Source organism: Macaca nemestrina, chromosome 1, assembly GCF_043159975.1.
Source record: "Macaca nemestrina isolate mMacNem1 chromosome 1, mMacNem.hap1, whole genome shotgun sequence".
Taxonomy (NCBI): Eukaryota; Metazoa; Chordata; class Mammalia; order Primates; family Cercopithecidae; genus Macaca; species Macaca nemestrina.
Genome location: NC_092125.1, coordinates 223,731,057 through 223,750,701, shown reverse-complemented (window position 1 = coordinate 223,750,701; position 19,645 = coordinate 223,731,057). Strand labels below are relative to the sequence as shown.

The 19,645-nt window shown below is 41.2% G+C and overlaps 1 protein-coding gene across 14 annotated transcripts in view; it reads left to right on the top strand.

The window, feature by feature from the left end:
- The window catches only part of LOC139364414 (kinesin family member 1B), a 178,600-nt gene that overhangs the window by 92,806 nt on the left and 66,149 nt on the right, over positions 1–19,645 (top strand). For 2 of the 14 annotated variants that reach the window (XM_071100958.1, XM_071100961.1), the window contains exon 21: positions 4,394–9,783. The exons of the other annotated variants lie outside the window; for them this stretch is intronic. In XM_071100958.1, the coding sequence (XP_070957059.1) occupies positions 4,394–5,878 (1,485 nt within the window). In that variant the 3' untranslated portion in view covers positions 5,879–9,783. Of the gene's footprint in view, positions 1–4,393; positions 9,784–19,645 lie in introns of those variants that run through there. 14 annotated transcript variants of the gene reach the window in all.

Sequence of the window (19,645 nt, the reverse complement as noted above, 5' to 3'; positions counted from 1 at the left end):
ACTTTGGAAGGCCGAGGTGGGTGGATCACCTGAGGTCAGGAGTTTGAGACCAGCCTGGCCAACATAGTGAAACCCGTGTCTACTAAAAATACAAAAAAGTAGCTGGGTGTGGTGGCGAGCACCTGTAATCCCACCTACTCAGGAGGTTGAGGCAGGAGAATCGCTTGAACCCAGGAGGTGGAGGTTGCAGTGAGCCAATATTGCGACATTGCACTCCAGCCTGGGCAACAAGAGCGTAACTCCATCTCAAAAAAAAAAAAAAAATGTAGATACTGATTGAGTAAGTCTGGGTTGGGACCTGAGTGTGCATTTCCAACAAGCTCCTAGGTGATGCCAGTGCTCCTGATCCTGGGGACCTCACTTAGAGGAACTAGGCACGGCAGAATAAGGATGCCTGGTGCTGTCCCTAACCAAGAGTCGGTGTTCATTCTGTGCCCTAAAATAAAGATTGCCACTAAATAAAGAGAAAGTGAATGTCTAAGACGTATTCCGTTTCTAGGGAATGTATATAGCCTGCAGATAATCAGATTCTGGTTGTTGCTTGCTCTGTGTATCTGAAAGCAAGCCAGGATTTCAAGAGCAGCTCCTTAAAGCAAGGAACTTGCTTTCCTCTCAAAGGTCTGTCTCTTCCACTTTCATTTCTTGACTTAAGGGAGGAGCTGATTGCTAACACTTTAGCCTGAAGAATATCTTACCAGTAGTAATACTGAATGTTTTTATATATTACCCTGTATTGGTCAATTGACAGATATATTTCTAATGCACCCTGTGAATAAACATTGAGAGAATGCAAAGGAATTATTAATCAGTAAATATTTATTTAATATTTACCATATGTAGTCATTTTTTGCATAATGTCAGTATTAAACAATGAAATTCAGGCTCATGTGTTTTCTATTCTGATAGTTCCCAAATGCCTCACATTGTTAGGGTGCTGAGCGTTTTCTTCAGTTAGTGCTCTAGGATACCCTGGTCCTTTTCTCTGCTTGCTTTTTACATTCAGTTTAGGGATCTTCCCTCTTCTTATTTGCATAAGTTCCTTGCAGAGTCTCTTTAGGAGGCCTACTTTGCATTTGGCATTTAATGAAAGCCGAAGGATCATTTTGTGACATGTGAATTGACCAGACCTCAGTAGCTTTTCCAACTCCTTAATAAATGAATCTAAATATTTTAAAAATTTGGCCGGGCGCGGTGGCTCACGCCTGTAATCCCAGCACTTTGGGAGGCCAGGGCTGGCAGATCACTTGAGGTCAGGAGTTTGAGACCGGTCTGACCAACACAGTGAAACCCTGTCTCTACTGAAAGTACAAAAATTAGCAGGGCGTCATAGTGGGCGCCTGTAATCCCAGCTACTTGGGAGGCTGAGGCAGGAGAATTGCTTGAACCCAGCAGGCGGAGGTTGCAGTGAGCCAAGATTGTACAACTGCACTCCAGCCTGGGTGATAAAGCTAGATTCAGTCTCAACAACAACAACAACAAATAATAATAATGTAAATAAATAGAAACATTTCTTTTTTTGACATGGAGACAGGATTTATATCACATAAACTTTGCATATAGTTTTTAGTATCACTATCAATATGTGACAGGGTGATACATTTGAACTTTAAAGAGGACGTATTCTACACAGTCAAAATGGCAGCATTTTAAAAAGAAAGAAAATGACGGCTGCTAGATTTAACTTGAGTTCTTTTAGATTTATGTAGACTTATTTATATTTTATTTTAGAGTTTAAAGATAACTTTTGTCTCTTAAACATGATATTAAAACAATTCTTAGAATACTTGTCATTTCCAGAATTAGGTAATATTCATTTCATCCTTAAGCAATTTGAAGAGGAAAAGAAAAACAGCCAGGAAAAAAGTGATAGTTGTTAGTTATGTGAGAAAGAATCAGAGAGAATTTGTTTATGTTCTGTAAAATTCAGTTTATACATATTTGCAAAAAATCCTCTTCAGGAGTCAGACAGTTTTTTCTTTAATATTTATTAATGTCATATTTATCACTTAAAATTAGCCATTCTGATTTTTAAAACTAAAAATGAAAAGAAAAATTAATGTAGAGTCTGTATAAATTTAGCAAGCTTTTGTTGCTAAGTTATCAAACAGGTGGGAGTTATAAACGGACTTAGTACTCATTTGTAGGTCAATAGAAATGATACAAATCAGTGGCAAGATTTTTAAATTCAGAGGCCAAATTATTATTATTATTGTTGAAAGTTACTTTTTCGTTCCTTAGTAAGTGACTATACAGGCAAATCTTTGGTTTTGTCAGGTGTGGTGATGTGTTCCTGCGGTCCCAGCTAAGGCAAGAAAATCACTTGAGCGCAAGTGTTTGAGACCTGTTTGGGTCCCTGTCTCAAAAAACAAAGCAAACAAAGGAACAAACAAAAACAACAAACTTTGGTCTAGGAGGCAAGGTACTATTTATCAGTTTCAAGCAAACAAACTCCTCTAGAGATGTTTTTGGTAACCACAGTGAGTAAAAGATTGACTATGAAGTAACTATTTTCATTTACTAGGCTGCCCTGAACTGCTCATCTATGAGTTGGGGTTTTTTTTTTTTTTTTAAAGTGAAAGCATGTTTATTAAGAAAGTAAAGGAATAGGCTGGGTGCGGTGGCTTACCCTTGTAATCACAGCACTTTGGGAGGCTGACGTGGGCGGATCACCTGAGGTCAGGAGTTCAAGACCAGCCGGGCCAACATGGTGAAACCCCATCTCTACCAAAAATGCAAAAATGAGGTGGGCGTGGTGGCAGATGCCTATAGTCCCAGCTACTTGGGAGGCTGAGGCAGGAGAATCACTTGAACCCAGGAGGTGGAGGTTGCAGTGAGCCAAGATTGGGCACTCCAGCCTGGGTGACAGAGCAAGATTCTGTCTCAAAAAAAAAAAAAAGTAAAGGAATAAAGAACGGCTACTTCATAGGCAGAGCAGCTGAGTATTTTCTTTTCCCAGCAACTTTTATCTCTCGGATAGAAATTCTTTCTAATCCCACTTATTATTTGGAATTCTAAATCCAACATTGCTTTCATAGAGATCCATATTATCAAGATTTGCTTGTATTAGTTAAGAGCTATTGGTTATTATCTAAACAGCCCTTGAAATTATGTTGTTGTGAAGTCAGGCTGCTGTTTTAGGGCTAGGTAAGGTTTTCTGAAAAAGAGGCAATGGTGCAAAGACAGCTGGAAAGACAGAGTTAAAGGTACCTTTTAAAGTGGATCAATTTTATGTAACCAGAGTATAATCTTTGTGTTTTATGTGTTTATTGGAAGAGTTGTCACTTAAAGTGATATTCCTCAAATAGCTAAAAATGTCCTGGGCTTTCTAAATAGAAAATATCTCTAAGTTGTACTTATTAAAATGTGACTGGGGGAATTTTAAATTATATTCAGTGGAAGTATATTTGCCCATCTTAATTTTTGTTCTGGTAATTTATTTCTCAAAATTTTAGAGGTGAGGTATTTATTGATTTGTGTGTGTGAAAAACAAGACAAAACACACCTGCTATGAGGATCCTTTTTTTTTAAAAAAAAAAAAAAAAAAAAGCTTTCTGGTTATCCAGATAACACACTTTAATTGTAATTGTACAATTGAAATGGATAAATTTAACATGACAAAGAATAGCAAATCCTCTGCTCATGGAAAGGTGATTTTTAAACCCTCTTGTCTTACAGAAGAAAACGTTTGGTTGACTAAGAACTGACATGGTCTGCTAATAGGGATTCTTAGCATTTTTAACATCATCCCTGTTTGACTGCTTCTTTTTCTACATTCTCATCTTCTAACTTTTTTCTAGGGCTGCTCTTTTTAGTAAAGCTAAACAAAACCTGGCGTCCTACAGCCTTACTAACCTTTGTTAATCCGCCTGCTCGTCACATCTTTGTATGGCATCTGTGCTCACTCATGGGGGAAAGAGATTCTGGAAGAAGCAACAGCAATAACCAAGGCAAATGTGGGGAAGTGTCTGCATGGGTTGTTAGCATGATGTGTGGGGCCTAGGTTTTACTTCATTTTCTTCAGATAGTGAGGTCGTTAAGGCATGCCATTTGAATAATTTTGAATGACCATAGGGTGACAAACTCACCCCTGTTGTCAATTCTCCTAAGAAATTTGGTGGCAAATTTCATCACTTAAGCCAGAAAATGGAAATTTGGATTAGGGACACCAAATAAGCAAATCTTTATATTAGTAGAAATGTACATAGGCATATGTCTTAATAGACTTCCACATTATTGAGGGGTTTTTTGTTTTGTTTTGTTTTTTAGTTTTTTTGGTTTTATTTTTAAATTTGGTTAAGGCTTTTTTGCTTGCTTTTTCTTCAATTTAATTTTCCTTTTTTACATTTTAATTTTGGTTATTTTGGGGCCATTTTTTGATTTTGTTTTTTCAAAGGACGCGGATTCTGATAGCGGGGACGATTCTGACAAGAGGTCGTGTGAAGAGAGCTGGAAACTGATTACTTCTCTGAGAGAAAAACTACCTCCCAGCAAGTTGCAAACCATTGTTAAAAAATGTGGCCTCCCCAGCAGTGGGAAGAAACGTGAACCAATTAAAATGTATCAGATACCCCAAAGAAGGCGCTTGAGTAAAGATTCCAAGTGGGTCACAATCTCAGATCTTAAAATTCAGGCTGTCAAAGAGATTTGCTATGAGGTTGCTCTCAACGACTTCAGGCACAGTCGGCAGGAGATTGAAGCCCTGGCCATTGTCAAGATGAAGGAGCTTTGTGCCATGTATGGCAAGAAAGACCCCAATGAGCGGGACTCGTGGAGGGCAGTGGCCAGGGACGTCTGGGATACCGTCGGTGTTGGGGATGAGAAGATCGAAGACATCATGGCCACCGGGAAAGGCAGCACTGATGTAGATGACCTCAAGGTTCATATAGACAAGCTGGAAGATATTTTGCAAGAAGTCAAAAAGCAAAATAACATGAAAGATGAGGAGATAAAAGTCTTAAGAAATAAAATGCTCAAAATGGAAAAAGTCTTGCCACTGATTGGATCTCAGGAACAGAAAAGCCCAGGAAACCACAAAGCAAAGGAGCCTGTTGGTGCTAGTGTTAGTAGCACCTCTGAGAATAATGTAAGTAAAGGAGACAATGGAGAACTTGCAAAGGAAGAACGTGTTTCCCAGCTGATGAATGGGGATCCAGCTTTTAGACGTGGACGTCTGCGTTGGATGAGGCAAGAGCAAATTCGGTTTAAGAACTTGCAACAGCAGGAGATAACAAAGCAGCTTCGTCGTCAGAATGTACCTCATAGATTCATCCCTCCTGAGAACCGGAAGCCCCGCTTCCCCTTTAAGAGCAACCCTAAACACAGAAACTCTTGGAGTCCTGGGACACATATCATCATAACAGAAGATGAGGTTATAGAGCTTAGGATTCCAAAAGACGATGAAGCAAGGAAAGGGAATAAAGAAGAGAGCCAAGAAAAAGGGGGTAAAGGAACTTTTAAGGATCCCCAGTTTCCTTGGGGCTCTCAAGGAATGAGAAGTCAAGATCATATCCAAGTTAGCAAGCAGCACATTAATAATCAGCAACAGCCACCTCAACTACGTTGGAGAAGCAATTCTCTCAATAATGGCCAGCCGAAAAGTACGCGTTGCCAGGCATCTGCCTCTGCGGAGTCATTAAACTCCCACAGTGGTCACCCCACTGCTGATGTGCAGACTTTCCAGGCAAAGCGCCATATTCATCAACACCGTCAGTCTTACTGTAATTATAACACTGGAGGTCAGTTAGAGGGCAATGCGGCCACTTCCTGTCAGAGGCAGACTGACAAACCCAGCCACTGTAGCCAGTTTGTGACACCTCCGCGGATGAGGAGACAGTTCTCAGCACCCAATCTCAAAGCTGGTCGAGAAACCACAGTATAAATCAGTTACTGGACAAACTTGAAATCATGGTGGAAGAAACAGACAGTGTTAGCTCGTGATTTGATTTGGTTCTACCTTTGGCCTTGAGTTCTTATTATTTACATTATAAATATTAACTGGTTTTATATTGTTAAGACAAAACACTGGTAAAAGTTTCAACACCTCCCTTTTGCTTGTATACCATAAATGGGCAGTTTTTGAAATTTTGGATAAAGCATCAAGAACTTTTTCTGAAACGTTCCTCCTTTTTAGTGCCTAGATAATTAATATACTTACTTACATAGACTTGTCCCATCTTGATGTAAGTTTGTTATGTTTTTATAATGCCTATAAATTAATCTGACATCCAGAAAGACCTGCCTCTTAGTTTATACAGACATTCAAAAGGAGAATTTGATAAGCAGAATTAAATGTATGTTATTCTTCATAAATGTTAGAAATTGGTTTAAAAATAATAACATGCAACTGGGTGGGCACAACTTTGGATTTCTCATCCATGTCTGTTCCCTTTTAAAAATATAATTAGAATTTTCATAAGCAAAAACTAAAGGTCTTCAAACATATCTTGCCATACATAGCTTTGCTTCTTCCACAGAACTTCCACGTCTTCTTTTATTCTGTATTTTACAAGAAACTCATACAATGTTTTTTTTCTTTTGAATGTATCAGAATATGTACGAAATTTGTCATACCAGCATCTATAAATTGGCACTGTGTCTGGGATTCTGTTTGTGGTTTGCATTTTGAAGTTCAGTGTGTCATTTGACACACATGCACACAAAGTGAACTATTCACCAAAATCATGCCAACAGAAATACCAACAAAAAACTTGTATAGTTTGTAAGGAGGTTATTTGGCCTGAGAGGGAAGAGGTGGGACATGGGGACAAAGCTACAGCATATGGCTCTGTGGTGCTGCTTTTTTCCAATAGTTGATGAAATAGTGAAATAAAAGTTAACTTTGGTTGGGCTTGGAATAAAGGAGATGATACATAATAAACTATTCTTTGGTTAGCAGTAGTAATGCTCGTAGACACTCAAACAAGGAAGGCGAAGTCCTGATGATCGATCATTTATTGTATCAATACCTCATTTTATTTGGTTGTGGTCTCAGTTTGCCTCACTGGAGAATCCACTAAGAAAGATGGATTTTAATGGGAAGAAAAGAATTATTTTTCTACATCGTTCCTCATCTCTTGAGTTTGTCAAAAACTTTTCTAAGAGGCAATGTGAAGAGCCAGAGATGTCTGAAATTGCCTGACTTCATGTTCTGGAAGATTCCTAAGTCACATGAAATCATCTATCAAACACTTTTCTTCCAAATGGTGTGAAAAACTACAGCCAAGATAGCAGTTAGCATTCAAGGAAGCCTTAAAGATTGTGATTATGTTTTTTTTTCCTTTGCGTGTGGGCACTGTGCTTTATTAGAACACGTTATTTTTAATCATAGTATTTTTTCTTTGCCTCTAAGAAAATACTTTCTTAATGCACAGAAAGTTGCTTCCAATTAATATTTTTCCCCTTAAAAAGAGAAGCTTTGAGAGATATTTTTGCTTTCATAGCTAGAACAGTTGAAGTCTTCAACTGAGGTTTTATGGCAGATGAGACGTGGGTAAATGATGTCTGTAATGGGTTGACTTACTGAGATGACAATCTCCTGTGCCATTTGGTTTGAATGTACTTGAGAGGCTGCTTCAAATCAGTCACTTCAATGCATTTTGTGTAAACCCGGTTGTCCTTTTTTATTCCTCTTTAGGCATAAATGTGCTAACTATTCCTTTCTAGACACAATTTATTTTCTAAGATTAAAAATAATAATTGCTAGGTTTGGTGGCACACGCCTACAGCCCCAGCTACTTGGGAGGCAGAAGCAGGAGGATCCCTAGAGCCCAGGAATTCTGAGCTGTGGTACACTATGCCGGTTGGGTGTAAGTTTGGCATCAATATGGTGATCTCCCTGAAGTGGGAAACCACAAACTTGCCTAAGGAGGGGTGAACCCAGCCCAGATTGGAAATGGAGCAGGCCAAAACTCCCAGGCTGACCAGTAATGGGATCTTGCCTATGAATAGCTAGTGCACTGCAGGCTGGGCAACAGAGTGAGAACCTGTCTTAAAAAAAATATATATATATATTTATTATATTATTCAGGTTTCAACTCTGTAGCAAAAATGGGCTCTCATTTCCCTGACTTGAGATAACATAGGGTAGGTCCATATATTTTCATTCTTATAGTGGTCTTTTCATGGGAGTGAATGAGTTACTCTCCGCTGGTGATTAGGTAACACTGTACAATGAAGAATTATATAATATATTCATTTACAGCTGTGGATTGTGGTAAGGACTGTGTCCACAGTGATGTTCCAAAGAATTGGGTTTATATTTGTGCTTCATCTGTTAATCCCAGGTGTCCTCATGTTGCTGAAATATTTAGATAGCTAAAGGATCCCTTAATTTCACAGACGACCAGGAAGAAATTAACGAAGATTTTATTGACTGCTATGTATGTCCCATGGTGCATTTCTGAGCAAATGCTTATCGTAGAGAATAACTTTGTATGAATAAAATTGAATCTCTTACTAAATAAGTAACTAGTGCCATGCTTTTGTGAGCTCTTGGTATGGCCCATATTACTTTGTTTTTTGTTTTTGTTGTGACAGTCTTGTTCTGTCGCCCAGGCTGGAGTGCAGTGGCACAATCTCAGCTCACTGCAACCTCTGCCTGCGAAATTCAAGCAATTCTCCTGTCTCAGCCTGCTGAGTAGCTGGGACTACAGGCGTGCGCCATCACCCCTGGCTAACTTTTGTATTTTTAGTAGAGATGGGGTTTCACCATGTTGGTCAGGCTGGTCTTGAACTCCTAACCTCAGGTGATCCACCTGCCTCGGCTTCCCAAAGTGCTGAGATTACAGGCGTGAGCCACTGCGCCTGGCCTGTTTTTTTAATGTGATTTTTCTCTAAGCTTAAATACCACAAGGCCAAAGAGAAATGGTCATAATTTAAACCATTATTATATTGTTGAAGTATCCCTAGCTATTATTATAGCAAAGTGGGAAAAAAATGTTTATGCTATTGAAGTTGTGTAATGATCCGACATTAATGGGAATATAGAGGAGTCCTAATTAATTGGTATAATGTCACAAAGCAGAATGGTATTCCTTGGAGAGTTAAAGACATTCTCTTTAAGTCTAAACCAAAGTCTATTCCTGCTTCTGATTCCTTCTAGCCCAGTGAATTATTTATCTTTCCACTGGTAATGTGGTGAATGGGAATTGTTTATTACATTGAAGTGACTTGAAGTGACCTTTTGTGCTTTAGGTGCAGGTTGACGCTGAAAAAAAACAAAACACTGAATTTGTCACACCTATGTCTGCATTAAAGGCTGTTTTACTACGGGAAGTTACATAGACTTCCTGCAGTCAGCTGCTGTGCCCCCAGTGCCTTACTGGTCCTTTGTAGACTCGCCTTAATGATTTGTACAAATGACTGGGAGGAGGGGATGCTGCCTGTGTCCTGGTGAACCTTAATGAAGGAGCCGTCTTAGGTGCAGTGCGAAACAAGCATTTGTTCTGTACTGTTAGAGCCAAAATTGTGATGAGCAATACTGATAATTGTCCAGTTTATGTCATCTTTCCCAGATTTTAAAATCTGTTCTAGATATTCTTAGCTTGAACCACTTTTGATTGTGAAATGTATTAGTTGTTGTCCCATTATTACTGTAAAATGAAATTTTGAATCTTCTTGTTAATAAACTGTGGATTTCCCCCCTCAATTTCTTAAACAACAACAACAAAAAAATGCTTGAAGATTGTCTTTGAGTGTAAGATCTGCCTTTTCAGAAAGGGAGTGTTAGTTTGTAATGTTATAAAATAAAGACCTCATTCAATAAAAGTTGAAGTCATCTTTTAAGAGTGTGATTTCTCTCTATTTGGGAAGAGGGAAAAGGAAAGCAAGGTAATGCTAACTAAACCTGGTTTTGACTTTCATTTATTGCTTTTTCTTCTGAAGATGGTTGTAAACTAAATCTTTTTAATATTTTTACGTGGACTTGATTAGTTTTAAAGCTTTTGCTTTAGCTACTCTTTTCTGTTTAACAAAATTCTGTCCTAAACAAGATCTTTCAGCCCTATTTTATGCCACATTTCACTTACATAAAATCTTTTCTCACAAAAGATGAATAAGGATATTACTTTCTGATTTGAGTTTAACCGTGTTTTCAGTTTTTTCTCTACATACTCTTGAAGTTCTTTCAAATGAAATTATTTATTTCCCTTTATATAGGTAGAAACTAAATTTCTAAAAAGTTTTGAGTGACTCTGCAGCTTTTCTTTCTCCTTTAACCTCTGCTTTTCTTCACCCAGAGTATCAGTGGTGCACTAGAGAGGAAACAGGACAAAGCAGAATATTTTTCTGGAATGGACCACTGGTCTCAATGAAAATTTGTACCTGACATTATTTTTTAATGTTTAGAAGCAACGTAATCATGCATCATGGGGTAGAATACAAAATCCACATGAGTTTTTAATATGAAATCTGGAACTTCAGAGAATTGTTATGCCTGAATTGGTCTGCTTCCGGCCTCATACCTTTTTCCTTCAGGTACTTTGTATTCCTCTGCTGTTGGAGAAACTGATGGAAAAGTTGCAGTGTTCCTACTGTTTGTAGGGTGACACAGAAGATTACAGTGTGATATGTGTAGTGACTCTGTGCTGATGAGACTGTGACCACACAGTGCTGCTAGTGGTGAGGAGCTAAGTTAAGTGTTGTCAACAACTGGGGTGTCATCTTGGGTGTGGATATTTTCCTTCTGGCTATTGCTTGCTAATTATAATCTGCCATTAGGAGCCAAGCCTCTAATGTCTAAAACAGCCTAACTGGAAAACTCAGAATGATGATACTGATTTTACCTTAAATATCACCTTCTCAGAGGTGCCTTAATTGTGCCACCATGCTCTCTCATCGAGTGTACTGCAGTACCCTAACTTGTCTCTTTGCTTCTATTCTTGACCCCTGTAATCCATTGTCCACATAGCAACCAACATCATCTTTTAAAAGCATAAATCATATCTTATCAGTGTCCTCAGGGGCTTTCCATTGCATGAAAGAATCTTAGTCTTATTGTAGTCTCCAAGGCTTTACATGTTTTGGCTGCTTACCAACCACTCTTAACACTGTCACTCTCACACCACAGATACTCTGTCTGCCCTTTTGTTCCTTGTATATGCCAGGTTTCTTCCCACCTCTGGGCTCTTGTACTTCTCAAGCCTGGAGCCCATTTCCATCATGCTTACCTCCCCTTCCAGACCTGAGCTCCTGAGCTCTTTCTGCCCAGCCCACCATAAGTTGACTCACTATTTTAATAATGATGGCCTGTAATTATCTTTTCTTTGTACTTGTTTTGTTCTTCCGTGAGAATGTAAACTCACCTAGAATAAATGCCGTATCTATCTTACTCACTTCGCCAGTCATATAAATCCATTACCTGGAAGAGGGGTTCTCAAACTGTTATGTCAATTAGAATTTGGGGTCTTACAAGAACACAGACTATTGGGCCCACCTCCAGAGTTTCTGATTCACTAGGTCTGGGGCGAGACCTGATAAATTTGCATATCTGATAAATTCCCAGGTGATACTGTTGCTGCTGGTCCAGTAACCACCTTTGATAACCAGTGATCTGGAATGGGGGCTTGGTAAGCATTTTCTGTAAAACGCTGGATAGTAAATATTTTAGACTTTGTGGACCATGTGGTCTTTTTTGTGAAACTGTTCAACTCGTTGTAGTAGGAAAGCAGCCATAGACAGTATGGAAACGAACAAGGGTGGCTGTGTTCCAATCAGACTGTTTACAGAAACAGGCAGGGGGCTGGATCTCGCCTGAAGGTCATAGTTTGCCGACCCCGATCTAGAAGGTAGCTACTTCTGATAAATATTTATCTAAAAGATCAGTATGTGACTGTGTATGTGATCTAGAAGACAGATATATGTCAGTTGCTGGGATAAGTGGTAAGTGACAAATGTGTGGTCCCTGGCCTCATAAAGTTCTCAGAGTTGTGGAGGGAGACAGCTGTAATAACCACACTGGTAGTGAGTCAGTACATTTGTGACAGGTGCCATGGTGGAAAAATACAAGGTGCTCTGAAAGGGTTTAACGGGTGCCTTTGGGAATGAAAGGTGGCCTCTCATTGCTCTTAGCTGACAATGTTTTTGTTTCACTGAGGAAAAAAAGCAATCAGAAGAAAACTTTGTTTTCTTCCTTTGTCTAGTTTTGCCTGCATTCCTGTACTGGGCTTTCCCTCCTGTTAGTGGATGAACTGTCCTTGATCCTCTCCTAGCCCAGCCCTTGCTCCCTGCATTCCATACCCTCTCAAGAACTTGTTTAACATTTACCCACTTCTCTTTTACGTCATCAGTTTCTCTCCTGGATTATTACTGCCAGCATGCAAACAGGTCACCAGTTGGAAAAGTTTTCTGTACTTATTACGTCCCACTTACCCACTTCCCATTCTTTTTTTTTTTTCTTTTCTTTTCTTTTTTTTTTTTTTTTTGAGATAGAGTCTCACTCTGTCACCCAGGCTAGAGTGCAGTGGCACAATCTCAGCTCACTGCAACCTCCACCTTCCAGGTTCAAGTGATTCTCCTGCCTCCTGAGTAGCTGGGACTACAGGTGAACGCCACCACACCTAGCTCATTTTAGTATTTTTAGTAGAGACGGGCAGGGTCTCACCATGTTGACCACGCTGGTCTTGAACTCCTGACCTTAGGTGATCCACCCGTCTCAGCCTCCCAAAGTGCTGGGATTACAGGTGTGAGCCACCGCTCCTGGCCCCATTTTTTCTTTTCATTATTTCCTATCCTCATTCTTACTGGAACTCATCTAGTCAGACTCTTGTTCTCCCCTCACCACCAAAGCTGCTCTTATCAGGGTCATGAAAGCTCTTCTTGATGACGGATTTAGTACATTTTCTCAGTCCTTATCTTACTGAATGTCTCTGGCATTTGACACAGTTGCCTACTCTTCATGGGACACTTTCTTCTCTTGGCTTTTTCTTTTCCTTGGACCTTTCTAGCTGCTCCATCATGGTCTCTGGCCACAGACCTTGGCTATTTCTATATGTTTCTCTGTTCCTCCTTCCATTTTTGTACTGATGATGAAGATAATGATAACTGGTATATTGAGCATGTATTATGTGTATTTATACACATAAACCTTTTACATGTATTGACTCATTGAGTCCTCACAACACCCCTCTTCTGTGAGGTAGGTATTGCTTATTCCCTTTTCACATACTTTCCCAGTGTAACATGGCTACTCAGCGGGGGAACCAGAGCCAGTCCCAGGGAGTCATTCTGTCTGCAAACCTCTGCCCCACCTCGCCTTCTGCTGATTCTCAGGTGTCCTCTCTCCAGCCTGGGCCCCTGCCCTGAGCTCTAGATTCTGACATGCAACTACTACCTGACATCCAAATCACTGGCAGGCAGGCACCTTGCATTTGAACCATTTGAACTGGAGCAGCTAGCTCAAGGCAGAAATCCAAGTCATCTTTAGTTTCTGTTTTTCTTCACATTTCATGATCAGATCATCAGTAGATCCTGTTTAAACACTCTCCCTGTAAAACATATTCTGACTCCATCTCTTTTCACCACCTTTGCTGCTAATACCCTGGTCCAAGCCACCACAGTGCTGGACGGTGCTGTGACAGCCTTGTGACCTTTCTTCTTATTTCCATAGTTCCTCCTAAGTCCCACAGAGAATAATGTTTTTAAAACATATCCCAGGCCGGGCGCGGTGGCTCAAGCCTGTAATCCCAGCACTTTGGGAGGCCGAGGTGGGCAGATCACGACGTCAGGAGATCGAGACCATCCTGGCTAACCCGGTGAAACCCCGTCTCTACTAAAAAATACAAAAAAACTAGCTGGGCGAGGTGGCGGGCGCCTGTAGTCCCAGCTGCTCGGGAGGCTGAGGCAGGAGAATGGCATGAACCTGGGAGGCGGAGCTTGCAGTTAGCTGAGATCCGGCCACTGCACTCCAGCCTGGGCGACAGAGCGAGACTCCGTCTCAAAAAAAAAAAAAAAAAAAAAACATATCCCAGCTCTAAACCACCCAGCAGTTTCCATTAGAATATATCCCCAGACCTTACCATGGTCTATAAGGCCATCCATACCCCATTTGCTACCTGATTACATCCGCTGCATCTCTTACCCTTCTCTGTACTCTGCCATTCCATCCACACAAGTTTTCTTGCTTTTCCTGAAGTACATGGTGCCCCTTTCCGTTTCTGGACCTTGGCACTTGCTGTTATTATTACTTTGAGTAGAATAACCCCTGCCAAAGACCTCTACATGCTTGCTTAACCCTTCCCAGACCACTCAGTCTAGAAGTCTGTCTCCCATTCTTCTCCCTGGTAGTCTCTAACCCTACCTTTATCTTTCTTCATACTAGTACTCTCCACTAAAATCAGCGTATATTTTGTTTACTGTTTATCATCTCTGTCTCCCTTGTCAATGGAACCCTGTCTTATTGACCACTAGCATCTGGCACATAGTAGGAGCACAAAAGGTATTTCCTGAGTGGATGGATGGATAATGTTTTAAAAAGCATGCTCTGTATTGCCTGGGCTCAAGTTCCATTTTTAGCATTTGCTTAACCTCTTTCTCTTTAACATGAAGCTGACTATATAATACCATCTTTATTTTGTTTTTTTGTTTTTTGGTTTTTTATTGAGACAGATTCTTGCTCTGTTGCCTAGGCTGGAGTGCAGTGGCACGATCTCGGCTCACTGCAACCTCTGCTGCCCGGGTTCAAGCGATTCTTGTGGCTCATCCTCCCAAGTAGCTGAGACTACAGGCACATGCCACCACACCCCGCTAATTTTTTTTGTATTTTTAGTAGAGATGAGTTTTCCCATGTTGGCCAGACTGGTCTCGAACTCCTAACCTCAGGTGATCCGCCCACCTGGGCCTCCCAAAGTTATGGGATTACAGGCGTGAGCCACCACGCCTAGCCTAGTACCATCTTTATAAGGTTATTGGGAAGATTGTAATAATTCACATTTAACATTAAGAACACTTCCTGATATAAAACAAGCTTAAAAACCAGGGTAGATAGGTAGGAGAGAACATACTAGTAGAGAGAACAGCCAGTGCTGTGCCTTTATAAATATGGGGCTTACTTTGAACTAGTTGGAATTTCTTTCTTTCTTTCTTTTTTTTTTTTTTTTTTTTTTTGAGACGGAGTCTCTCTCTGTCGCCCACGCTGGAGTGCAGTGGCGCGATCTTGGCTCACTACAAGCTCTGCCTCCCAGGTTTACACCATTCTCCTGCCTCAGGCTCCGAAGTAGCTCGGACTACAGGCTCCACCACCATGCCCGGCTAATTTTTTGTATTTTTAGTAGAGACGGGGTTTCACTGTGTTAGCCAGGATGGTCTCGATCTCCTGACCTCGTGATCTGCCTGCCTTGGCCTCCCAGAGTGTTGGCATTACAGGCGTGAGCCACTGCACCCGGCCATTAGGATTTCTTATAAACATAAATGCCTATGGAAAAAATTATTTTTATCACCACGCCCAGCTAAGGGGTTTCACCAGTCGGCCAGGCTGGTCTTGAACTCCTCACTCAGGTGATCCACCCACGTCGGACTCCCAAAGTGCTGGGATTACAGGCATGAGCCACTGCGCCCAGCCAAAATGTATTATTTTTTAATGTGCCTTCCATAATTAGTTTTTATCACAAAATGAACAGAACAATAGTATGTGAATCTCATTAGCCATTTGTTGTGGGAAATGGTGATGATATACAGTGTGCTTTTTAAAAGCTCATAAGTATCCCGGTTTGGGGAGGGGGCCAATTCTATAGATGATATTGATATTTTGACTATCAGTTGTGGTCAAAATGCAGTTAAAGTTTTATGTTTGTTTGTTTTTGTTGTTGTTTTTGAGATGGGGTCTCGCTCTGTCCTCCAGGCTGGAGTGGAGTGGCACAATCTTGGCTCACTGCAACCTCTACTTCCTGGGCTCAAGTGATCCTCCCACCTTAGCCTCCCGAGTAACTGGGACTACGTATGCCCTCCACTATGCCCGGCTAAGTTTTGTGTTTTTAGCAGAGACAGGGTCTCACCATGTTGCCCGGACTGGTCTCAAACTCTTGAGCTCAAGTGATCTACCCGCCTCTGCCTCCCAAAGTGCTGGGATTACTGGCATGTGCCACCACACCTGGCCCAGTTAATGTTTTTAGATTCACAGGGCTATGGGAAATCTCTCATGTTAGTTTTGGTTACTAAAGCACAGCCACAGCTGTTAGGGAAGGTCATCCTCATTCCTTAACTGTCAGAGTCTGAGAATTTTGTGTTCATTGGTAGTTTGACCAGCCTGTCCACTTATTCTTGAAGAAATCCTCAAGATAAAGTATTTTTTTTTTTTTTTTTTGAGACGGAGTCTCGCTGTGTCACCCAGGCTGGAGTGCAGTGGCCCGATCTCGGCTCACTGCAAGCTCCGCCTCCCGGGTTTACGCCATTCTCCTGCCTCAGCCTCCGAGTAGCTGGGACTACAGGTGCCCGCCACCACGCCCTGCTAGTTTTTTGTATTTTTAGTAGAGACGGGGTTTCACCATGTTAGCCAGGATGGTCTCGATCTCCTGACTTCGTGATCCACCCGCCTCGGCCTCCCAAAGTACTGGGATTACAGGCTTGAGCCACCGCGCCCGGCCTAAGATAAAGTATTAACATTTTTTTCTACGTGATGATTTTTAGGTAAAACAGCAGCATTTCTGTTTTTGCTAAAATAATTCCGTGTAATGTATAGTTTTTCCCCTACTCCCCAGCTTTTTGAGACATTTCAAACAGAGAAGCTGAAAAAAATACTGTAATGAACTTTTGTATACCTTTCCTGAATTATGTGAAAATTATAGATATCATGACAATTTACCTCAAATACTTCCATGCTTATCTCCTAAAATCAAGAATTTTTTTTTTTTTTTTTGGACAGAGTCTCGCTCTGTCACCCAGGCTGGAGTGCAATGGCGCAATCTCAGCTCACTGCAAACTACGCCTCCCAGGTTCAAGTGATTCTCCCACCACAGCCTCCCAAGTAGCTAGGACTACAGGCACTTGCTATCATGCCTGGCTAATTTTGTATTTTTAGTAGAGACGGGGTTTCACCATGTTGGCCAGGCTGGTCTTGAACTCCTGACCTCAGATGATCCGCCTGCCTCGGCCTCCCAAAGTGCTGGGATTACAGGCACGAGCCACTGTGCCCAGCCAGGAATATTCTCCTAATACTATCCCATCTAGGAAATTGAATACAGATCCAATATTGATTCAATATTATATCATGTACAGTCCATTTTCAAATTTCCCTAATTATCTCAAAAATTAGGAGAGTGTTTTAATCCAAGATCCAGTCAAGGTTTATATATTTCATTTGGTTATGATTTTTTAAATTTTTCATAATACTGGTATTTTTGAATTATCTAGGTCACATTCTGATTTATCTGATTATTTCCTCAATATTAGATTCAAGTTAAACCTTTTTGTGAAGAATGCTATAAAGGGGCCGGGTGCGGTGGCCCACGCCTCTAATCCCGGCACTTTGGGAGGCCAAGACAGGTGGTCACCTGAGGTCAGGAGTTCGAGACCAGCCTGGACAACATGGTGAAACCCCGTCTCTATTAAAAATATAAAATTTAGCTGGGCATAGTGGTGCACACCTGTAGTCCCAGCTACTTGGGAGGCTGAGGCAAGAGAATTGCTTGAACCTGAGAGGCAGAGGTAATAGTGAACTGAGATTGTGCCATTGCGCTCCAGCCTGGGTGACACAGCAAGACTCCATCTCAAAAAAAAAAAAAGAATGCTATAAAGGGGCCACACACGTTGGCTCACTGTTGTAGCCCCAGCTACTTGGGAGGCTGAGGCATGAGGATCACTTGAGCCCGATAGGTCTAGGTTATAGTGCGCTATGATTGTACCATTGCACAGCAGCCTGGGTGACAGAGGGAGACCTTGTCTCCAAAAAAAAGGAAAAAGATTGCTGTAATGGTGATGTTGTGTACTTCCCATTGCATCACATCAGTAGACATAAAATGTCAATTTGGTCTATTATCGATAATGTTAAAGTTTGGTAAATTTGGTTAATGTGATGTTTCCCAGCTCTCTCCGTTGTAAATATTTCATTTCTCTTCTTACTAATAGATATCTGGGCATGGACTTTGGGTCATATGCATATTCTGTTTCCCATGCATCTTTTACTCAATTATTTTAGCTTTTTGTTGTTTGTTGTTGTTGTTGTTGTTTTTAAGATGGGATCTCTTTCTCTGTAGCCCAGGCTGGAGTACAGTGGCATGATCTCAGCTTACTGCACCCTCCACCTCCCGGGCTCAAGTGATCCTCCTACCTCAGCCCCTCTAGTAGCTGGGACTACAGGTGTGTGCCATCACACCTGGATAATTTTGGTATTCTTTTATAGATGTGGGGTTTGGCCGTGTTGCCCAGGCCAGTCTGAAATTCCTGGACTCAAGAAGTTTGCCTGCCTCAGCCTCCCAAAGTGCTGGGATTATAGGCATTGAGTCACTGTGCTTAGCCTATTTTAGTATTTATTAATGATCCTTGCTTGATTCAATTATTACTTGTGGGGTTGCAATGTGGTGATTTTCCAATTGTCATTTCTTCTGCATTTATTAGCCACCTTTTTTTTTTTTTTTTTTGGTTTTTGTTTTTCGGATGGGATCTTGCTATGCTGCCCAGGCTGGAGTGGCTATTCACAGACCTGATCATAGCACACTGCAGTCTTCAACTCCTGGGCTCCAGGGATCCCAGGGGCTGGGCATGGTGGCCCACACCTGTAATCCCAGCACTTTGGGAGGCCAGTAACTGCCTCAGCCTCAGCCTCTTGAGTAGCTGAAATGAACAGGTGCATGCCCCATGCCTGGTAATTAGCTAGCTTTTTAAACATTTTTATTTAAAGAAGAGTTTCCCCTTTTTCTTTCCTTCTTTCAGTATCACCATGGAGTCATGAATTCTTTCTATATTCAATGTACTATGTTATTTTTCTGTTGATTTATTGGTTTGATTTATTGGTTGATTTATTGATTTATTGGTCAGTGGGATCCTGTGTCCTTCTGAAATGGCCCCAGTGGTGTTTGAGTTCTTCTATCCTTTCTGACACAAAATATTTCAGACTCACCTGGTACTTTCCTTGCTTCAGACCTGGAAACAGCTATTTTTTTTCAAGGAGCCCTGGTTCCTTTTAGTGGCCGTGGTATTTGGAAACCAAGATGTAGGTGCTAAGAATGCTTAAAAAATAACCTTTAAAAAAAATTGCCTGAGGCCGGGCGCAGTGGCTCACACCTGTAATCCCAGCACCTTGGGAGGCCGAGGCTTGTGAATCACGAGGTCAGGAGTTTGAGACCAGCCTGGCCGACATAGTGAAACCCTGCCTCTACTAAAAATACAAAAAATTAGCCCGGCATGGTGGTCCTAGCTACTGTACACCTGTAGTCCTAGCTACTCGGGAGGCTGAGGCAGGAGAATTGCTTGAGCCTGGGAGGTGGAGGTTGTGGTGAGCCGAGATCACATCACTGCACTCCAACCTGGGTGACAGAGTGAGACTCTATCTCAAAAAAAAAAAAAAAAAAAAAAATTGCCTGTCATTTTGATATTGTATTATCATGTAAGAGGGCTTTCACATGTTTTTAAAATGGTTCATCTCTTGGTCCTTCCTCTAGTACTGTGTGGGTAGGCAAGTCAAGTGCTAAAATCTTCATTTAAAGATGAAGAAGTGAGG